This window comes from Nyctibius grandis, chromosome 1, assembly GCF_013368605.1.
Source record: "Nyctibius grandis isolate bNycGra1 chromosome 1, bNycGra1.pri, whole genome shotgun sequence".
Taxonomy (NCBI): Eukaryota; Metazoa; Chordata; class Aves; order Nyctibiiformes; family Nyctibiidae; genus Nyctibius; species Nyctibius grandis.
In genome coordinates this window covers 90,155,415-90,178,475 of record NC_090658.1, presented here as the reverse complement: position 1 = coordinate 90,178,475, position 23,061 = coordinate 90,155,415, and the positions used below count along the sequence as shown (strand labels likewise).

General features: G+C 38.1%; 1 protein-coding gene across 2 annotated transcripts in view; it reads right to left on the bottom strand.

Annotated features, from left to right (window-relative positions):
• Window positions 1-23,061, bottom strand: part of RNGTT (RNA guanylyltransferase and 5'-phosphatase) — a 206,722-nt gene that overhangs the window by 34,926 nt on the left and 148,735 nt on the right. The window contains exon 14 of one of the 2 annotated variants that reach the window (XM_068397279.1): window positions 1,888-1,954. The exons of the other annotated variant lie outside the window; for it this stretch is intronic. Within the exon in view, the coding sequence (XP_068253380.1) occupies window positions 1,888-1,954 (67 nt within the window). The remainder of the gene's footprint in view (window positions 1-1,887; window positions 1,955-23,061) is intronic. 2 annotated transcript variants of the gene reach the window in all.

Here is a 23,061-nt window from a genome sequence, read left to right as displayed (position 1 = left end):
AAGAACAAAAACAGTGTTGATTGGAGATACTGAATGGTTGGATACAGAAAGCAATTACACAGATTAAGTTTTTGTAGCCTGGAAGATACAAGACTGGGGTAATGTGGCAGAGAAGATAAAGTCAGGAATAGAGAGACTGCTTACCATGTCTCCTGACATAAGGCCTAGGTTGAATCAAAACTAATTATTAGGCAACAAGTTTAAAAGAAATAAAATAATATTTTAACTCACAGCGATAATATGGCTTTGTATGTTGAAAATTTAGTGGAAAATCCCTTAGGTACACCCAGGGAGGAAGGTCCAACTGAGTCTATTAAGCATCAGGATGCAGATACAACTTCCATCAGAGAAGGTCCTGCATGCAAATTGCAGGAAACTGGCTGTGTACTTTGTATTTATCCTTTCCCAAAGCATTTGTGAGCAATACGATACTCCGTCCTGCAATTTGATCCTGCACAGCATCTGCTTTGCAGCTGCCCTGTGAGCAGAAGGGCCTCTCCCTGGCCACAGGTGATGGGAGCACTACCACTGCTGACTGCAAACGGCTGAAAACGAGTGCAGTATACGCCTCTTCTCTCTCAAATCCACCCAGTCAACTTACAAACTCTTCCCAGCCATGGGGAAAACCTCCCCATTTTGCTGCCTATTATTAGAAAGGGATGGGGCAGGCGAGGGCGAGAATGAGGCCTCATTTGGAAGGGGAGAACAGTGTGAGAGACTTTTTCTAAAGCATTTAAACAAGCACCTTTCTGAAGGGTTAGCACCACAAATATACAAGTTTGTTTGTGATGCAACTTCTTGTAACCCAAGCTTTCATTCAAGAAACATCTAAATTGTCTGATCATGAGCCAAACTGAATAATATACATGCAGGAACTGGAGAGATGGGAGAAAAGGAACAAGGAAGATGAAAAGCATGCATCTGTCCTTTTAAACTAATTTTAAAACAGTACTAAGGTTTAAGTTAGAGAAAGCAAGTATTAGCTAGATATAGTCGGGAATACTGTTCTTTAGTAATGTAATTAGGGATGGCAAAGGAACACATCTGAGTTTTAGAAATTAAGTTTCATTCTGATACAAAACAAAACCAAGGCTTTTAAAATTCTGAGAGGCACAAGCATGTGCTCACAATGGAGGGAACAACACTGCCAAGACTGCAGAATCTATAGTAATTACAGGTATCATCTGAGACACCGGAACATCTCGGCATTCTGAAACAGATACCACATTTCCACAACCCAGTGTAATGACTGACATGCTAATGCTTCCCTATCCTTGTCCTAAGAAAAATCCCAATGAAACTCATCAAAATCAGTCCATATATTCTTCTAAAACATTTTTGTTTGCAAGTGACATGACAATAACTAATTAGCAACTGGCAACTAGAAATGTGAAACTATTACAGTTCAACTGAAGGAAATGAAACAGTGAATCATAAAAGACAAATGCTCTTCCAGCAATTCTATGAGTCTTTCATAATAAAACTAATAATACTGGGAAAACAATCTGTGCTTTTTACTGCAGTGTCTTCCCTGTCAACGATCACTTAAAGAATTAGTTCCAAAAGTGGCTTTGTTTTAAAATGTTACAAGATAATCCAAAAAAAAAACAAACCAAAAAAGCAAAAAAATTTCCTTCTGGTAATTTAACCAAAGTCAAAATTAATCAAAAGATGACAGGAAAAACTAAACTTCTTTGACAAGTTAAGCATACAGATGTAACTAGAAGCAAACCAACAATATGGTAAACGTCACCGAAGTAGCACTATTTCCCATTATTTTTCCTGAAGCTGTATTGATAATTTGAAGTTCTCTAAATCAAGACTTAAATCATACAGAAGTTAAAGAATTTAAATAGCCACCCACCCCTGCCAGCTTATTAATCATACCTTAATTTGTGCAAAAGGTCTGTCAAAGTTTCCAACATAAAGAAGACCAACATTCTGGGTGAGTAGCCTAAAAAATGAAAAAAATTTTTTAAGATATCACTTTACATTCTAAATTTTTCTTGCATCTCCAGTAGTTGTTACTGAACCCTAGCAGGGTAACAAGCTTCATTACGATAGCAAGAGCTACCTTTGCAAAGCTGATTACACGATTCTATTTGAACTACTACAAAAAAGGAAAGACACGCATTAAAGATGGATGCACACTGGTAATTTGTGTTTATGGTGCAAGCAGCTCTTCAACAAAATCATTTCACAGGCTTCTTTATGATGGATGTCACTCAATAACACGGAAGAACAGCAGGTATGTTCCTCTTCTATTTATGAGGCCATTAGAGATCAAGGGACATCAAAAGACCAGTAAACACACATTCAGAGCAGCACGCCTAAGAGTTAAAACAGATTAGGGCAAACAAAAGTATGCACAGTAATACAAAAATGACATCACTACAAGTTGAGAAATAATAGAGAATCTCTGCAATATTGTCTAATGACTTCCTAAATAAAAAGAGCCCCAGATGCAGTTTGTGCCTGCTGTTCTCTGCAACTCAATTTTATAAAGGCATTGCGTACGGCACCAAGATCCAGAGAGACAGTGGGATCAGTTGACTCAAATGACTGTTGGTACTTCCGGAAAAGAGTTAGTTTGATTTCTGCAGATACTGTGCAAGTCAATGTTATTACTATGCAAACTCCAAATCCCAGAGGAGCATTAGGGTGCCACTGCTATCAACAAGCAGACAAGAACATCACTGGCCAGTGAAAAGGTTAGGAGACCAATGTGCTGTTCAAACTGGACAACCATGATGTTCCTCTTTGCTAAGCAAAGGCACAGTGGTCAACCCCGTGACTTCAGAGGCTCCGAAAGCATTGCACTGAAGTACAGACACCCCATAAGGAGAACTCTCCCATGACAGACCATTGAAAGAGTTTCTGCTTTGACTAAAAGGGACATTCAAAACCCATCATACTCTTTAGTAGCTCCAAGTTTTCATAGTGTTTGCTATTTTGTATTTTCCTTCAACTTTATATCCCATTCCCATTAGCAATAAGGCCTCACATATGGATTAAATTTTGCCCCTGACTAGAAATAATCAGAAAATAAGTAGGAATGTAGGCATCATTCTGCTCAAGTCTGACACTGAGATGTCTCTTTCTTTATATACTTTTAATTCATAGTGAGTTACATTTTTTTTTCTATATATAAACTGGTTGTCATTTTCTAATTAATATCTCACCATCTCCAGGCCTATTTTCATAAACAAAAGAAAACAGAAGCTTAGACAGCCGTAAATAATTTTGACCTTCAGTTCACACAATGTACACATCTTAATATGATTTTGATTCTTCCCAGTTCTGACAACAATATGATATATATGACCTTAAACTGGCTCACCAACAGTGGGAATTGGTGGAACTTGGCAAAATGGCAAAGTTGAAACATTCACATATATAAAACACAAGTAAGAAGTGGTGTTGAACTATATATCATCTTTAAAAATCCTTTTGTAATTAGATACTGCATATAAAAATTTCCTGGGCATTGACAGAAATACCCAAAGGAAGGAAAGACCAGTAAGGATCAGAGCAGATCAGTCACAGTACGGACAGGCAAGTGGCTTCCTCGCTTTGTCTTCCTCCCTTTGCCCATCAGTGTGCCTGACTCTGTTGGGAAGACTGGTACTATTTCACAATGGTTCTGCAGTACTGACATACGGAAGTCAGGATGAGCACATCAAACTCATTTTCAGTCACAATAAGTCAAATTCATTCAGAATGCAGGTCTTCAGTATGCTGAAAAAGCCAGCATACTGATCAAATCTTCTCCTAGGACTGTAAAGCAAACTCAAAAAATATTTAAGAGTTTTCTAAATGAAAAGAAACACATGGGAATTAATCAGTGGAAAAGGTTAAAAGAGAATCTGTAAAAAGGATTCAGGGTATGTCACCATATTTGAGAGAGGGGCACCTCAAAGCATAAAAAAGTGTTCTTAAAAAAAACTGCACATACTTCTTGCAAGGCAGAAAAGAAAAAAAAAATAAATCCACTAGCTGTATTTCTAGTAAGGGACCTAAAAAAAGAGAAGACATACAGTGTGATTATTCCCACGTGGTTATTCTTCTTCACATTGTTTTCTTTACTGGATAGAAACGTAGGACCATTAAAAATCTAAGTCTTTAGGATGGCTTTAGTTAGAAGTAATGAACATCTAGGGAACCTTAAGATTAATCTTTCCAGAAGACCACACAGCAGTTTACACTGTTTAACTTGCTATCACTGATGTCCACCCAAAACCTGTAAATGTCCTGCAGGAATTGCCTTCCTTAATAAGACTGATACTGACACAGAAGTACAAGATTACTATTTATTCACCTTTCACTGCTTTGGCTGAAAACTATTTTACTTATAATTACTAGTATAAACTCTTTTACTTCAGGGTCTTTCTTGAGCTCTCTTTGAGAGCAGCCCTGCAGAGAAGGACTTGGAGGTATTGATGGATGAAAATTTGAATACAAGCCAGCAGCCTTCCAGTACCTGAAGGGGGCCTACAGGAAAGCGGGAGATGGGCTTTTTACAAGGGCATGTAGTGATAGGATGAGGGGGAATGGTTTTAAACTGGAAGAGGGTAGATTTAGATTGGATATTAGGAAGAAATTCTTTACTGTGAGGGTAGTGAGACATTGGAACAGGTTGCCCAGAGAAGTTGTGGATGACCCCTCCCTGGAAGTGTTCAAGGCCAGGTTGGATGGGGCTCTGAGCAACCTGGTCTAGTGGAAGGTGTTCCTGCCCATGGCAGAGGGGTTGGAACTAGATGGTCTTTACAGTCCCTCCCAACCCAAACCATTCTATGATTGATTCTACGATATCAGCATAATCTCCATATTTCAGAGACTGAGATCACACAGAAGAGTCTGGAGAGGTAAGCAGACTGCAGCAAGAGGCACTGCTGAGGCTCTGGATAGGCCAAGCTACTGCCAGAGGGTTACCACTCTCTCAGTAGTCACCAGTGGCAGTATCAAAAAAATGATGTGCCACCAGGGAGAGAGGTGAGATAGAGTATGTGCCAATCTCCATCTCACCCCCAGGAACTCAGCATGACTGATCTTTAAATTACCATTAAGATGTACTCCTCACCTATCAGAAAGTTCAAATTATATGTAGTCATTGTTATAGTTCTTCTTTACCACAACACCAGCTGCATTTTTTAAGTACCTAAAATTAACTTTATACCATAAACTTCAACATGTCTAAATTGATACAGATATTCTCTCCTAATGCTCTCAACTAATTACTCTTTGCCTTCAAAGACTTTCCAATGGTAGGCAGGTTTGGTTCTAAGCACTTAGATGTTTCCTTATTCCAATGCCCTCCTTTAAAATGTCAGTCTTCTATTTCTTACCTAATTTCACATTTGCACAGTTCTGTTCTCAAAACACCATCAGCAGTACTCAACACCTAACTCTGCTAATGGTTGGACATCACCTGTAATTGGCCAGAATCAGTACCAGCCTATGGAACAGTGGTGACAGTTTCACAGTGCTATTATCATTTTTGAATTTCACATTCAAGTAATTACCTTAAAATTATGAGAAACAACTGTCAAAAATGCAAATGCCTACTGGCACTTCAGTACATATATTTACTTTTACTGGAAAATATGTAGCAGTATACAAAGTTGCCTCAACTGATCATATTAGCTTACAGATTGACAAATATTCTATGCATAGTCTCTCCCATTCAATACATAATCAACACAATCACCATTTTTTTCTCTAAGTAGAAGGAAAGAAACATCACTCCAAGAAGCAGTGGTTCTTTAAGATGTGCTGTCCATATGTAACATTACACTCCCCCTGCTCCTGTCCCATATACCTAAATGAGCCCAACGTGCCTATTCGGGCTGTATCGTTATGTTCCCTGCAAACAGCATAAAAAACAAAAGTATTTGGATGAACCACTTCTGACTGTTGCCAATACAATGTCAAGGTCTTAAAGGCCTTCCCAGTACAGAGAAAATGCTGCCATATAGTTACCACAAAATGCCCTATTTTCGGCCTTCAGAATCCTAGATCTGGCCTTTTCGAGGCTGAAAAACATACCTGTGTTTTCAAAATCGAAGCTGCAGAGCCAGGCACTGCATGCTTGTGGGGGAAGCTGTAGGAGTGGGCATGGTCAGGCACAGCAATCCAAGAAACAGTAGTGGCAACAGTGATGCGAGGCGGGGTGGGTAAATGCAAATAAATATAAGGCAGGATTAAGGGCTTGGGTGAAAGAAAACTTGGAATAAGGCAGAGTGAGACAGCAGGGAATGTGGAATACAAGAGGGACGAGAGGTATAAAGGAGTGACGAAGCAGCCCTCTGTGTTGGAAAGCATTGGAGCAGAGGTCTGGGCTGGAGAAGGTTGGTGGATTAGGGCTACGGGAGCAGCAATAACCGATTTACCACAGAGCTCACCCTCCCCCAGCACAGCTGACCTTGCTTTGGGGGCTGAGGCAGTCCCACTACGATCACCCACTTCCTACTGCCTTTGGCCATGGGCAGTAGAGTGATCCTTGGCTATGGACTTTATGAAGGCAGCACATTTCACAGAAGCCTGATCACTTCCTCTTCTCCACACACGGTCTGTTCCCAGTAACTCACTAAGAGCTGTCTGTTAAGATGAAGGTGGGTATTTCAAGATATTCTCGACAAAGATTCAGGCACAGCTCACCGATACACCAACGCTCCAGCCGTTAAGTAGTACTTCGCGAAGGCAGAAAGCAGGCATCAGATAGTTCCTCTGTGTCTTGTTGGGAGGTATACCTTGAGGACACCACTTCAGCTTGATCTGAACCCCAAACGCCAATCCATTTGGACTCCAAGGGCTGCCTTGAAAGTCCGCTCAGGCTGTCAAACAGGGTCATGCAAACTGTGGAGCTGAAAACATAACTTCTGACCAGTCCTACATAAACCAGCTGGAAGTTTCCCTCTGGGCTACCTGGATCCTAGCGCTGCTGTGCTGACTATGGAAGGAGGTCTCGAGAAAGAAGCATGCAGAGAAATAAAGGAGCAGGGTGGAGCCAGGAGCCGCTACCTCTCACAGGAGCAAGTTACTGCAGATTAGCTGAACGCGGTAACTTGCTCCTGTGCGAGGCAGCAGCTCCTGCGCTTGCTCTGTTGCAGGACCGGTGGCATATCATGCAGGAACACAGACTGAGACTTGCAGTTCTAGCCAACAGCACACAGAGGTCAGATAGGCTTGGAAAGCAAGGAGTATGGAGTGAAAAACGCAGTGCGTGCAGCAGAAGGGCTGAAAAGAGGTAAAGTAATTGACATTGGAAAGGTGGAAAGTGCCGAAGGAAAACGATGACCAATAAGCAGGCATATGGGCTTGAGTTGTCTGCTTTTCAGGATGAAAGCTGCCACAAAAGAGGCAGTGGTAGGTATGCAGAGCTGCCTACAGCAAAGCTTCAGTTATTCACTACCCCTATGAAACAGAACGTGTAATTTCTTCCTTAACTTTCCACAAGAACGCTCACCAAAATCCCAGAACTGATGACAATTTATCGAATAGTATCTTGCAGTATTTGTGTTAGGCAATCCTAAAATTTAACTTGACATACATCATGGTTCATCACTTCACATAAATCAAGTCACTAGATTCTGTATTACTAGTTTTATTCTTGACTATTGCCTGTTTCTTCCACTAGCTCTTGCAACCAGCAAAAAGCCTGACTCTAAATGAGTTTGTGATTGTTTTTAAGAGCTCAATAAGTGCTACAGCCTGGCACCAAAGCTTTGCTAGATGTAATAAAACTTCACAGAATCACAGAATCACAGAATGTTAGGGATTGGAAGGGACCTCGAAAGATCATCTAGTCCAATCCCCCTGCCGGAGCAGGATTACCTAGACCATATCACACAGGAACGCGTCCAGGCGGGTTTTGAATGTCTCCAGAGAAGGAGACTCCACAACCTCTCTGGGCAGCCTGTTCCAGTGTTCAGTCACCCTCACCGTAAAGAAGTTTTTCCTCATATTTAAGTGGAACCTCCTGTGTTCCAGCTTGCACACATTGCCCCTTGTCCTGTCAAGGGATGTCACTGAGAAGAGCCTGGCTCCATCCTCATGACACTTGCCCTTAACATATTTATAAACATTAATGAGGTCACCCCTCAGTCTCCTCTTCTCCAAGCTAAAGAGACCCAACTCCCTCAGCCTCTCCTCATAAGGGAGATGTTCCACTCCCTTAATCATCTTCATTGTTATATCACATAACCAGAACAGTATTTGAATGCATGCAACACTGCAGAAACTTCCAAAACTCAGCTTGACGGCTTTGCATATCTGTGTGTACTTCTAATGACGGTGTAGATGGAATTGACCGTGTTCAGCAAAGGACGAGGGGCACCTCCTGCTGTGGTCTGTTCTCCTACCTGAAAGAACTCTCTCCAGATCAGACAGGGTTTTTTCTGGTTGATCTGAATGGTGGACTGATACCTGAAACATCCTTGGTGCCTGCCTGGAAGGGATTTCACCCTAGCAGACAGGATTAAACAGGAATACCAGTTCCACTGATGAGACAACGGGATTAAGATGCATGGGCCACTTCCACTTTACAATCAGAAGCAGCAACAAGTAGCTACAAGGGAGCCAGGATCTGATCTAACAACTCCATCCTTCACATGCTGCGGAAAGACATTTGCAGTCTTCACAGACGTCGCTGGTGAAAATATTTCAATCCTGAGAAGACATGTATCAAGAGTGGAATGGATGTGAAGCAAAACGGAAAGAAAAAACAATCCTGACACTCAGTGGAGCTACTGTTCCTTGTGCACATTCGTATCTTTGTTGCTAAGCACATCTCAGCATCCACATTAGTGGCTGATTAAGGCCAAAAATGGAATACAACCTATTTAAAGTATAAATGGGACAGTCAGATAAAATTTTAGGAAAATGTCTGTGATCACACTTGCATTCTAAACTCTCATATTTAAAATAACTATATAATAGGGATTAATATTAGTTATGGTCTGAATGTTTTTACATTTAATTTTAAAATATACCTTTTGTGTGATAAGCAAAGAATTCCACTGTTGCGCTCTATACGTGCTTTTAAGTGTCTCTAAAAATTGCTCCGGATGCATTTGCACATTTTAGGCAGAAATAACTGCTATAAGTTACAAACACAGATGAACAACAGCCCTGAGAACAGAAGCAACACCTTCATAAGTTAAACAACTGTATTTTCAAACACTACTTGAATGTTTTTCACGTATAGCTTTGAAGATAAAGGTAACTTTTATACATAATTTTATAAATTTTGTATTCCATTATGCAAAGAAATTATCCCAGTATGTCATTATTGCACATGTTGACATGAGCACAAATAAAGCATCATGACACAGCAGAAAGGACACCATATTCACATGGTGCAGCTGATGTCCTCTTCATATAATAAACATTCTGTATTTCTCCTGTGCTCATTTAAACTGTGAGGGAAAACTGTGCACTGTGCTGCAATATCTTAACCATAGAAAGACAAGTAGTTTCTCAATTAGTCTCTTGAACCATAACTTGGATTCTACTACAGTGACATTACAATTATATTTTGCTGCTTGCTTATGATAACTGTTCCCCATTGCTTTTCAACTCTAATTATGCATTTTCTAGGAATATGAAATTGAAAGAAAAAGCAAGAAGAAAATCAAAGAAGCATAAATAGACAATTATAAATATTGATGTTAGGGTCAAAAGAATTAACTTCCTACATTCAATTTTTTTCAAGATCTTAATTATTTCATTAATTTATTTTACAGACTAATGTAAAAGTAACATAGTGAAAATATTATACTAGGTATTATGAAATATGAAAGTATATAAAAGGATCCAGTACAAATTCTGGAAAAGGCTAATACCAGTGCACAGATAAGCTTGTGAATTTAAATTGACATGCATACATGTTCTGCAAACAATATGAATTTCATTTTCTTCTAAAAGTATAAAGAGCCAAAGGACTTGACAGTTCACAGAAGCAGCAGTGAACCTTGCACACACAACACTGACAACGGCAAAGCAGGGGCTTCACAGGCAAGACAGAAGTGCTCTCTCCTGCTTTCTACAGTGCATTTATCAAACCACATTTTCAGGCTATGAAAATATTCTAACAAAATTTTTTACCCATCAGTCATACAAGAAAACTTTTTTCATGGACAAATATAAGCTATTTAGTATAATCATCATGGTAAAGAGTCAGCAAATAGACTGTGTATCTGATTTAGGACATTCTTCCTCAAATTAGTGCACAAATTGAAAAAAGCTATGAGGGAACTGGAAAAGATACTATGCACAGCTGGTTACACAGTAAAGATGCAAAAACACCTGGGTTTGAACTCAAGAGGGGAAAAAGGTTGGGAAGGGATACAACCAAGTGTTAAAAAAGAGACTGTAAACGATTTTACAATGCTAAATTCATTTCTGCAATAAAAGACCCCACAGAAATGTAAGCAAAACCTTTCTATGCAGTGAATTCTGAATTTGCAGAATTATCCCAAGCCAAGTTAATGGTGATGGCAATTAACATAAAACTGTATTCTAAGCAGTGGATGGCACAAACTACAGACTTGAATTTAACACCCTCAGCCTTCCCACAATAGTACTCCAACAGTGTGTGTTAGTCGTATTAATAAGCACGCTGCTTTCTGAAACACACGCAACTCAGGCAAAAATATCAGTTATGAGCTAATTGCCCTTCATAGAAAAAGCTCCTATGCGTAATACTTGATATACTTCATTGAACTACCTTACTCCCTACAGTAAATCACTGTCTTGTCATTGACTATTGATAGTAGGAATCTAGGAAGTAACTGATCCCTGAAAGACATGCTTCCACTGAATAACGTCACCACTGTTATATACCAAACCCAATAAAAAATACATTTAGAGAGCTTGAAATTGCAAAACAAAGCGACCTCTTATTTGAGGTAATGGTCTGCAAGTGATTCTAGACCATGGTCAAAAAGTATAAATTGACCAATATCAAGGTTTACTTTGAGTTACGAGAGTTTAATTTATATTATTTTTGCACAAGTGTTTGGCTGCTGGGGTTTTTTTGGGGGGGGGAGGGGGCGTGGGGGGGGTTGTACACAAATGTTTTCCTACAGACAGGGAGATTTTTCAAGAAACATTCTTGCACTTTATAAATAAAACCACAACATCAGTTGTTTCTAAAAGCACTTCCTTTTGTTTGCTGCGTCTATGTCTAGCGCTGATAATATTTTAATTTTTGTCCAGGCTTTGCCTTACAGGCAAATTATATAAAGAAGCATTTTGACTTCATTTACATATAACTTATCCATAAAAAGTAGAAAGGAAAAGTAAGTAGAAACAAAAAGTACCCATTAAATAATCATGCCCATTCCTCCACCAAAGGAATATTATTCCCTGTAGTATAATGAGCAATTCGGCCAGGTTGGCCATAAATTAACTGAAAAATGAGGCTGCTTGCCTTTTCCTTTGGGAGATTATTACGTATTCTGAGAGATTTCACTATTAGAATCTATTTCTGATAGCAAACGTTAATTTTTCTTTCTGAATATCATCCCTTTCATCTCAGTGAGAGACAGGACAGGATTTAGAAACTATTCCCAAATTGCTGAAAGACCTGCCTGACACAGGCTGTGCTGCAACTCTGCCCAGGTTTATCTCATATCACAAAGCAAGAACACTCATGCAGCCCTGCAACAGACTCACTAAAGCACTGTAAATCCATGCTCTAGTCTAGTACCCCACAGGGACCTTTCACCTTGGCCATCTTTTAAAATCTAACAGACACCACAATATTAGCAAATTCAACACCCAGAATTAAGTGATGAATTGACACCGTAACACAAAGCTTTATATGAAGAGACTTCAATAAAATAAGGTCTAATTACAGATATTTTAAAGTCAAACCAAAGACATTTTAAGTGTCTCAGGAGCTACTTAAGAAAAATGGATTTCCAACAGCAAATAAGATATAGAAGAAATAAATGAGATCATGGCAAAAAAAAATCTCAAGTATATCCAAATACAGAACTGGTAAAAAAAAAATTCAGTGGATTCACTTGATCATGTGGAAATACAAGGAGCAACTAAGGAAGACAGGGAGACTGCTGAAAAGCTAGTGGATTTGTTTGTTCCCACTGAAAAAATAAAGGCACCTAGTCAAGAACACTTGTTCTTAGTTCCAAAAATGAAATGTCTACAGAAATAGAGGTCTTAAAAGAAAAGCTCTGGGGATATATTGATAACTAAGGTGAAATAAATCACCAGACCCTGATACAACATATCGAAGATTTCTGACGTTTCTTAATATGGAGGGTCTGAATTGCTATTAAAAAATCCCCGTGTCAACCTTTAACATCTAAATAGGGTAATTTTTGCAAGCTTCTCGGAGTCCTACCCTTTAGCACAGCATTGTTCAGCATGCCTACCTTGGCCACACATGGCAATGCTGCTTAGGAGTTGCACATCCCCAGCATTCACACTGGGGCTGCATGTGCCTCACTTCTGATCATTTTAATGGAAGAGGGCTTAAAAAGTAGTGGGGGACAGGAGAGGCACCACACTGACATAATCGATTCAGACTGACAAAAGGCTTCTGTTACAGTCTTCCAAGTAATTTATTTAAAAAAAAAATAAAACTAGGCAGTAAGTACTTTTATACGGAAGAAGCTACTTACTGTTATGGATCAAACCCTGATTAAGAGACCGGACAGGCAGAATAAATGGTCAGTTTTCATCTTGGCAAAGGCCAAGTCACTATTCAATTTATGTAACAGACTGTTTAATATATTTATTAGTAATCTGAAAAAGTCATGAACAGAGAAAGTCTGCTGATGAAGCAAGTTATGAAGCAAAGGCTGGCAACTTTAGCTAGATTACAAAGTTCATCACTTTGAAAGGAAGCTGATGCCATACTTCAAATCACCCTTAGAACCTTAGCATTACTTTCCTCTGTGGTGAAAGATATGTGCTCCTGTGTGTATGAATTAGGGAAAGGTACTTACCCATTTAATTAAGGGATGTATCATAATGTACATGAACTTTGCAACTAGAACTCTGCTATTTCCTAACATTCAAAGGCTTGACTTTGAAGCTCATTTAACTTTCTTTCCACATGAGGTTTTATCATTCCTTTGTCCTTGGTGTTTCCATTTTTAAAATAAAAAAAAACTAAAACCAAACTTCTGTCCTGCACAGCTATTCTAAATCATCAGAGTGGAGTTGGAAATTGAAATATTCAGCAATTTCAACACAGGTTGTTACTGCTGAAATCTATGACAAAGAATTGGCAGGAAAGCTGTGATGGGGTGGTCTCATCTGGCTATAATCTCCCCCATTCTGCCCTTCATTTGTCAGCACAGCTGCTCCAACAGTTCTCTGGTTTTCCCAGGGCCCTGCATGCCGCACCAGTGGTGGCAAGACCTCACGGCAGTCCCAGACTTTGGCAAGTAACACTTCCAAGTAAAAGAAGATGGGCCACTCTGCAGGTTGGCCAAATTTAGAGAGAATTCCTCCCCAATAAGGAAAAGGCACTTCCAGGTCCCACAGGGGTGACTCTTCCATATATCAAAAATCTGATGAATTATGGATGCAAAAGTTTTTTCAGAGAAAATATTGTAAACAACTCTGAAGCACAGCGTAAGGTATCCTGAGTAAATCAGTTGGTACCAGTATCCTGTTGACGACACAGGGCAAAGCACAGATTGATCACTTGATCCATATTTCATTTCTCATAACAAAAGAACAAGGAGTGATTGAATTATGCTGATCGAGGGAGAATTCAAATCTGATAAATACTTTATCACAAAACATGTAATTAGACTGGAATTCATTGATGTTGCCTTGGTATGCAAGAGAAACAGAGACTGAATATTCAGGTGGATAACAGAAGTATCTAGAAGACTAACCATTTCTCTTGAAAAAAACAGTAAAGAATATAAAATTCACTTGTCTACACAGCTCAGAGAGATAATCGGTGTGAAAATTCCCACCTTCCTTCCTGTTAAAGATCCTCTGTGGGAAGGCATCATGAAAGAGCACTCAGCCATATGCATGTGCACTGCCAGACCACTCCAACTCATTTCTTTTCCTTCCTGTTTCCCCACATCACTTTAATGATTTATTAAAAACTTTAATTAATTAATCATGCACAACCACAGAAATAATCAAATTACAGTCCACACACCATTTAGGTATGAGTTCATGGGGGACTATGCAGATCACACTCCTGAAGTGAAGGACGTAATGAACAACAAATTCTTTGTCTAGAATTGGGAGTGATATGCACCCAGTTGCCATCTACCCAGACACAAGTGCCACCAGCAGAATGCATGAACATCTGTCTGTTATGAACAAACCTACCACCCAAAACCACGTAAGAAGGTTGTCAGAGACTTCATGAACTCTACTGAATGCTTCACATCTTTCTGAAACTGCATGGAAGATGCAAGATTTAGCTCTGCTGTTCATTATAAAATTAAGCCCCTCAGCGTACTCATTATATGAACTTTTAAATAAAATTTCTTTTACAGACATTCTTCAGGTAGTAATAAACACAGAAGGAAGTATTCCACATTCTGAAATATTAAGAAATACAGCTGAAGTACTTTCCTGGGTGTGACAAAAGAAAGGTCTATTACCTTGTAATACCAACTGCCAACACTAATAATGATTATTGCATCTGTGATCTAGAAGGCATTTGCTGCAAAGCTGCCCTGTCTTTCTGGTGTATTACTCTGCTCCAAAACCCCCCAGTATCCTTACCTGTATGGCTGCTTTCTCTACAAGCGAAACCACTGCTCTGCTATGAGGGTGTTCTGCCTCACTTCGGAAGTGCCACATCTCCTCCAGTAACCCCTTCTTCCATTCTTGCTTTCCTTTACTTCTGACTTTAACACTCAGCTGTCCCCTGGTTTTGTCTTGTTCAGGCTTTTTAAGATGGCTATTTCCCTCCAACACATTACCCAACCACCCCTTCTTTTTTCTCCAAACTTTAGCACCGTTTATCCTGATTCCCAAATTTAGAGAGGGGAAGTATACTTTTCATGGAGCTTCCAGGAGGGGAGTGGGAATGCACTGGGACAATGGCAGCTTGGATGATGCTAATAAATAGAGGGCAGCCAGCAACCAGATTAGGAACAAAAGAAATCTTCTGAGATGCCTCTGCTCCACAGCGACAGCTCCCGGTTTGAGAACTACTGTTGCAGTTTCTGCTGAGCAGCCATGATCTCCACGGCAATATAAACCCGAGGCAGCTACTAACAACACACAGGGAGCTAGCCAGGCTCCCTTCTTCCCGGGCACTCAGAGTACGGTCACATCTGAGTTCACAGACACCCCAAGAAGTCCCATGCAGCCAGACCCACCTGCTTGCCTGTGCATGGGCTAAGAGGACCAGGAAGCATCATCATCTTAGGGAGCTGCTTCTACAGAATTTTTGGTCCAATATAACCACTTTGCAAGCTCTTCATATGCTATGGGTATGCCTAGTCTTTCCCAGCACCAGCTTTTTAGACTTTACTTGAAATTATTAACCTATTTTGTGGCGCACTCAGAGAAGCTGAGGCCTGGGTGATGAGCAACTTCAAAAATATATCTTTCGTATAAACTGTGGGGAAAAAATAATTGAATTCTTCATAAAAATTGCTGTATTATTTTTACAGAAAGAGAGCATCTTTTAATGTACTGTCTTGAATTATGAATTTTTATTATGTAGGGCACAAGTGAAAGCAATTATGATTAAATGCTAACTGCATATGACAAAAAATTAGTTACTTCCAGTCCCTGGCTGATAACTACTGATTTAACTGGTATCAGGATGACCTGCTCTGTCCCTTCTTTCATCTATTTCTGAGAAGATTTATGTAACGTAAATTATTAAGTTATTAATTAACAGGTGTACAGTAAAGCAGGGTTTTTTTCCTTTTTGCAATATGCCTCCAAGACATAATTTTTTACTGCAAGCAATTTTGCATGTCCTTCTGGACTATATTTTACCCTTGTCAAAAAAAGCCTACTTAAAAAATTAGTGCAACATAGTTCAGTATATTTTGATTTTCCAAGAAGATCCTCATGGCAGTATTATAAGCTACCTGCACAGATAATAAGCCTTTTTAGGTAATACAGTTAGCTGCAATTAATTACAGGTATTAGAGAAAAAGAAATAATTCACATTTTTCATTATAAACACTGTGAACTTAATTCAGGTCTGACTTAAGATAAGACAAAGTCTCTAGGAAAAAGTAGTAAGTTCTCTTAGAAAAAGGACTGGAGCACGCAAGTTAATCTCAAGTAAGAAGACAGACTTTGATGTCTCAAAATTTGGCGATTTTTTAAATATATCTGATCAGCTCAACAAAATAACATAAGCTATTGCCTTTTCCTATATACTGAGTCTTGCCTGTATCTTCAGACCATCAGAGAGAGAAGCTTATCAATCGGCACACAGGAATGCAATTTCAGTTATTTCATGGAGATCCTATGCATTTCAACCAGGACTTTAATCACGTTGGAGTAGCAACTGACAGTAAATAGTAAATAATCACCTTTACTGGGAAACCAACCCTGAAGATTGACAGGCAAATATGGGTGAGAGAAGGAAAGGAGAACGAATAAAACCTTAGCAGGAACACAAAATTGAGTCTATCTGGGAACAGTATTACAGAAGTAAGGATAGAAAAGGGCAAACTCATAGAGCACATATTCCTGTAACAGATGATGGGAAACCTACATTTTAACACATCCCTGCTGTCAAGTTTTACACCAGCTAGGAAATCCAACAACAGTGTCTCATATCTTCTTTTACAACCTGGTTTCTTAACAGAAGTGCAATTTAGGAGTGGTAGAAGTTATTCTATCTACCCAGCTACTACACATCTGTGCTCTGGATCTATCTGTCCCAACACAAGTAACACATAGCCCCTGGAGTTGACTCTTTTTGGAGGAATTCACTTTCTTTTGGATGCTAGGTTGTAACCTTAATATTCCTCTGCTACATCTTAAATGCAGACTACTGCCAGTGGGACTACTTTGACAGTTCCTACAATTCCACATTTTTTGTCAAATATATGTAATTTCAAATTCATAATATTGCTTTAATATTTCACATATGGCACTTAAACGAGAAGACTTATCCACGAGTGATTTAAAATGTGCAGAAAAAGAATTAACTCTAGGTTTACTTTATATGCACACACTTATTTTCTTGAACCAGACAAGAACATCTATCAGACAACAATTACTACAAATGCTGCAAAATCAAGTTTTAATTGGTCCTTCAGAGAAATCCTTTATCTGTTTAAAAATTAAATAGGCCACTTCTTTCTTTCAACACCACCTTGTTATTATGGCAGAGAAAATTTATTATCAGATAGCAAACAGGCACTTCATTCAGGTATAAATCACTCAAAGCTAAGATAGAATGTAATTATTGTATTTGACATTTGAAAACTAAAAGAAACAAAAAGAGAACTGTTTTCCTTAGGACAAGAATGCAGAAAGGAAGGTTTTTAGACAAGCTAGAGAATTATTGTTCATTAAGTTGCTACAAAGGCACCCAGGCTAAAGAAGTCTGAGTGAGGAAAGAGGGTGCAACCTCATACTTGAGAGCTTGTCAGAGTTGCAAAATTATTTCTTACCCAACTTTCTCAAGCTTGCATACGTGACACAAGCAGATTTTCTGCAATTATCCCAATACCGCAGCCAGTTCTGTAGATCCAGGTTAGTCTGTTTTCACTGCAGTTGAAACAATGGTTACTCTCCTCGCTATACATTAGTCTTTCTCCATTCAACAGTTTTATTTAAAAACCCGCCTTCGTATAAACTTTTCAGTGGTCTTCCCTTATACGTAAGACCAGTAGTTATCTACAGAACCTCTGAGTGCTTAGGGTTTTTTGCTGTTGTTTTTTTTTTTTTTTAAGTATGGCAAACTTGAGTAGAATGCTGCTGTAGCTACCAGTAAATAGATAACAGATTACCTAAAATGACTTAAGAATTAAGGTTTCCCCCTCCTCACTTCTTCCCCCAACTCATCCCTTCTCACTGCCTGTATCATTTCATAACTTCTGTATTCTGTCTTTGCAGGTCCCCTTGGTAATTAAACTTCAGGATGAGGCTTTGTGAAAACAAACCCCAAAACTGCCAACTTCTCTTGTTCACAGACTTGCTGTTTTAGAGCTTCAGAAACCCATTCCATTTTTTAAAAAATTATAAAGTTGTTTCCCCTCTCCCTCATTTTAACTTAAAAAACTATTTGTGATCCTGGAGCTATTACATCATAACAATTAATTTAAAATTATCACCACATTCTTGCCCTATTTTCATATCAATTTATGTTTTTTCTGTCAGAAAATTCTTCTGTGCACTTTATGTCTTGCAAGGAATTCCTACCAATTCAAATTCAGTGAATCAAAGGAGTAATATAGTTTAAGCAATAATGGAGATATATCTTCTGCATTAAACAAGAGTACATAACTAGATTGCATTGTTTAAATATTAACTTGGTAAAAACTTTCAACAGAGAAGCGACTCTTCAAAGTCTACGTCTATAGTGTCTTTAGGTTCTGGATTTCTGGGTTGTTTAAAAATCTTGCTGTATGCAACTTTCATTTGAAAAGAATCATCAGTTTCGTAACACAGCTTTCACCGACAAACATTGGGACTAAATGCTATATAAAATCTTTTGGGAAATGAATGATCCTCAGTCTATCAACGGAAAGCAACAGCACAGACAATGGTGTAGAATTCAATATTAGTTCTTTAAAAGAAAGGCCCTTCTGCACTAGTCAGAGTTCATTCCTCTTCCTTAGGCTTGTCTAGTAAACTTGCTAACAAATTAAGATTTTAAGTAATTTGTCCCACGCCTTTAAAACTTAGCATACCCTGTACCGATTTATTTTTATTCAAATGAAAGTGTTTTACAAGAGTAAAGCCTGGACACTCCTCTTGCCACAGACTGGACACAGGTGTGCCTCTTGCCGATACAGGCTCTATCAAACCACAAAAATTCACCAGCCAAACAATATCAAGCAACCTTAATTTTATCTCTGAAAAAGGCAAGATATCATCTTCAGAAGACACTTGGAAAACACCTCTATAGTGCATGTCTCTGAGTATTACAAAGAGGAACAATTGGCATATGATACATATAAAAAATTTTAAATTGTGTAATAGCATCCTCTTATTTTTAATGTAAAAGAGAAAAAAGGTAAACAACAAAGAAATAATCACTGTTTGTGCAAAACACATTCATCATATCCTATTATAAGGCTGAGTAAAAGAAGGAAATTACTGGTTTTGATTATCTAGTTTTATTGATATAATTCAAATAACTGAAGCTTATTACTTCTGCTGTTAAAACAAGCTGCATTTATGATCTATCTCAGCTGGAAGAAAGCATTTGCATGCTGTACCATTGTCTCTTCTAAAACCAAAACATTATTCTAGTTTATCATGATATGCAATTAATCTTTCAAAACACAATTTTCTTTAACACATAAGTAATGTGTGAAGACTTTTATCAAAGTGAGTATTGTACAGAAACTAAGCACAAACATCTTGCTCAGTGACGCTTGAGAGTCATTTCTGCTTCTCTTCTTGAATGACAGAATGAACAACAGTGAGTCCTGAATCAGAACTGTGTACAGATCATTATCATCACAAACTAAGAAGTCAGAAATGTTATTAATACATTAGTTGAGAAGGGTTAACCATGCCTATAATGAATTTTCCCTTCTGGAGGGGAGAGAATAGTTCAGAGCCTTCATTCGGAGATAGCCAGTTCACTTTTGAGTCCATCTATCCTGCTCTACTCCCCAAATCCAGTGATCTCCTACCACTGAATATCCACTTTCAAGCAGAATTTTGTACTCCTGAGTAAAAAGATCCAAAACTTGAGCACTTGAGGTTTGATGCTTTAACATTCACCAAAAGAGTGAAGTGCTTTTATAAACATCTGTGAGAGAAGATGGTTTTAACAGGCAGACTTGAGGGGGAAAGAACTAAAAGAAGCCACTATCCTGTTTAAGTCTCCTCATTCCAATTGTCTCTATACTGTAATTAGAGATACACACATTATACTTCGTTTATAATCCACTGATAAATATTTGCTCACAGTGCAATATTTTAATACTTTGTGAAAAAAGGTTTTATTTTTAAGTAAGAAAATAGCCAAAGATTATAGCTTTGAAAATATTTAATTGTTATAAGGGGGAAAAATGCCATCTGCTGGGTACAGCTGAGGACTGTCCTTTTCTGACTAACACTCCATGCTGCCCTGAGCGAGTTTTCACTTCAGAATTCCTTTTTCCCATCTTTAAAACTGATAGAGATACACGCATTGCTTCTGGGGAGTATGTAATAGCGACCTCATTAAAACCGTGTAACATAAAACTTCTTACTGTCATATCTCTCAGAGATCGGGAGCTCTGACAATAGACATCATGACTAGCATATGAGTAATGGTGCTTTTAATCTTTCAAGAACATTAGAATTGTCTCTAAAGCCCCTAATACTTCACATGCTTTTGTACCTCCACATATATACATTTTGCAGTTAGGTAATTAAAAAATTATTCAGCTTATATATACAAAGCAGAGCAACATGCTTGTGTTTGTTTCTCTCTTAGTCATATACAACTGTTCTATCACTCATAAGCCAGCAATGGAATATTGGTTGGTGGAGTACAGATGCAGAACCAGTTAGTTATCTAGCTTAAATCCATGAAACCAAGGCATTGAAAACAGTATTGCTTAAGCAGGAAAAATAACAAAAAGGAGAAGTCAAGAATATCCAGTTAAGAATTATACTTCTATGAAAAGAGCTAAAAATTGGAAATAGCAAAGACTGATTTAATAAAATGGATAATCTTTAAAATTAAGAAGTATGACAAAAGGAGGACAGGATTCCCACATGTAAACATGAGGAGAAAAAGAGGAGAGTTGTTTGGATGCACAACAGCCAGGGGAATTCTTTTACATTTTTGTTTGTGTTTTTAATTTTACAACATAAAGCAGCAGCTGTCACCTGCGTGTGTATACACACACACATATGCATATAGGTATATATATTTATAAATAAAAAAAAATCTGATTCATTTCATACGAAGCTGAAGCAGCTTACAGTCTTGGAAATGTGGGTTTCAAAGTTAAAATAAAGGCTTATTTCTCACATACACAACGATGTTAAAAATGAAGTAGGTCCTGTGAATGCAAATATCTTCCATGTGTTTAAGATAATAGTCATGAAGTTGATTTCAGAATAGAATTCAGCACAAAACCACGTTTGTACTTCACACTCACTGTCATAAGAGCGCTTTGTAAAAAGCAAGCAAGTGTACGAAAATAAGGAATTTTGGCCTTTTTAAGATCCCCTAGTAGGATGACATGCTTACATCTGTTGTCAGATGGAACCAAATCTCTACTAAAAACTATTAAAGGCTTTTTACAAAGCACTAGATATTCCCTGTCAAAGTGCAGTATGTGCACAAGCTCCATATACGGTAGTTACTGTTCTCTCCCCTATTGCTTAGGTAAGTAACAACATGGATTCTTTATTACCATTGACTCATCAGGCCTTGATTACGCAAATTGGTCTCCCACAGACAGATACATGCACCTATAGCCTCGCTGATTTTCATGTGTTTCTTCAAGAGGATAAGCATCTTTTCCCAGAAAAAAACCTACAAGCTGGGTGTTAGCCAAAAAGATGGCAAGTGTGAATTACCAACCCTATAGCAGATCCTAAGTCATTAAAGTAACAGATATTAAAAATCCAGTTTATTTCCTCAGAATGCAAATGTCCCTTAAAAATGCTAATTTTAAAAAAAACTCATCATATATGTATATTTTTTAATCAATCATCACAACTTGAATCCCTACAAAACCAGAAATACTGGATAATTATTCTAAAAAATAACTATGTAGGTTTCTTTTCTAACGTCTCTGCGTATGTAACATAAGCGCATGTTCCAAGAGTTTCTCTCCGCTATCAAACAGGGAAGGTGAAACTGCTGATAATCTCCCAGTGTTTTAGAAGGCCACAGCTGCATGCATACCATATTGACAACACCGTCATGGCAGAAATGCAAACAACCTGCATCAGGGTCATTTATTTTATTGATATGTTTTGCTGATTCCAAAGTACTTGTGAATTCAGGAAGACACAAAAGGCTGGGCCTCTAACTCCTAAACCAATTTCAAAACATTCTGATGGTATCAAAGCAAAATGAATGGTACTCTTGGAGTTATGACTGTCATGAATTATTTTTATCTTTAATATATGCATTATTTAGTACTTAGATCTGTTCTTTTATGATTTGTGAGTTTGATATTATCAGAAAAATAAATAATAAAACATTCAGAGTAAGACCGATGAAGAGTACAAAACATGTACAATATCTTTGGCTGCCCAGCCTGTTTGTTCTACTGTACCATTTTTTTTTGTGATAATTTTTCCCCCCCTCTTAGTTTGCGTTATTCTTCTTTGAAATACACCACAGCATGCAAGAAGTCATCTGAGATGAGGGGTTTTTTTTCCTTAAATACATGTTTCTTTAATTCCAAACACCATGGAAAAATACTTAGTTTTCAGATCTGTAATAATTCTATACTAATGCACTTTTCCAAACACAGTTTTAAATGTACCAATCTGTAAACTCAGTAAAACACACAATAAAATCTTATTAAGCAACAAATTAAAAAAACCCCCAAACAACTGAATATTAATTCACACTGTAGGCAATTAATGGAGGAAAAAATATTGAGTTAAAGTATCGTTTATGGCATACTCACAAAATCTAGAAAATACTCCTTCTCTGAAGGAGACCAAATGTTACTACATGCAAAAATGCATTTCAAAGAAGCTCACACCGATTTCTATAATCCATTGAAAGCACTTTAAACGGGATGTTCAAGAATACTCTCTAATAGCTCCTGTAATTTAAGAAGTTAATTTATATTGGTGCAATAGAAAAATATGTTCGCAACTGAGTTTCAGTAAGTCTGAGAGCAGCAGATCTATTGTACAAGCTATAGCAAAAGGAAGATGAACGCTTTCCCTATTTAAATTAGACAGTTTTTCATTATGTATGTGGCA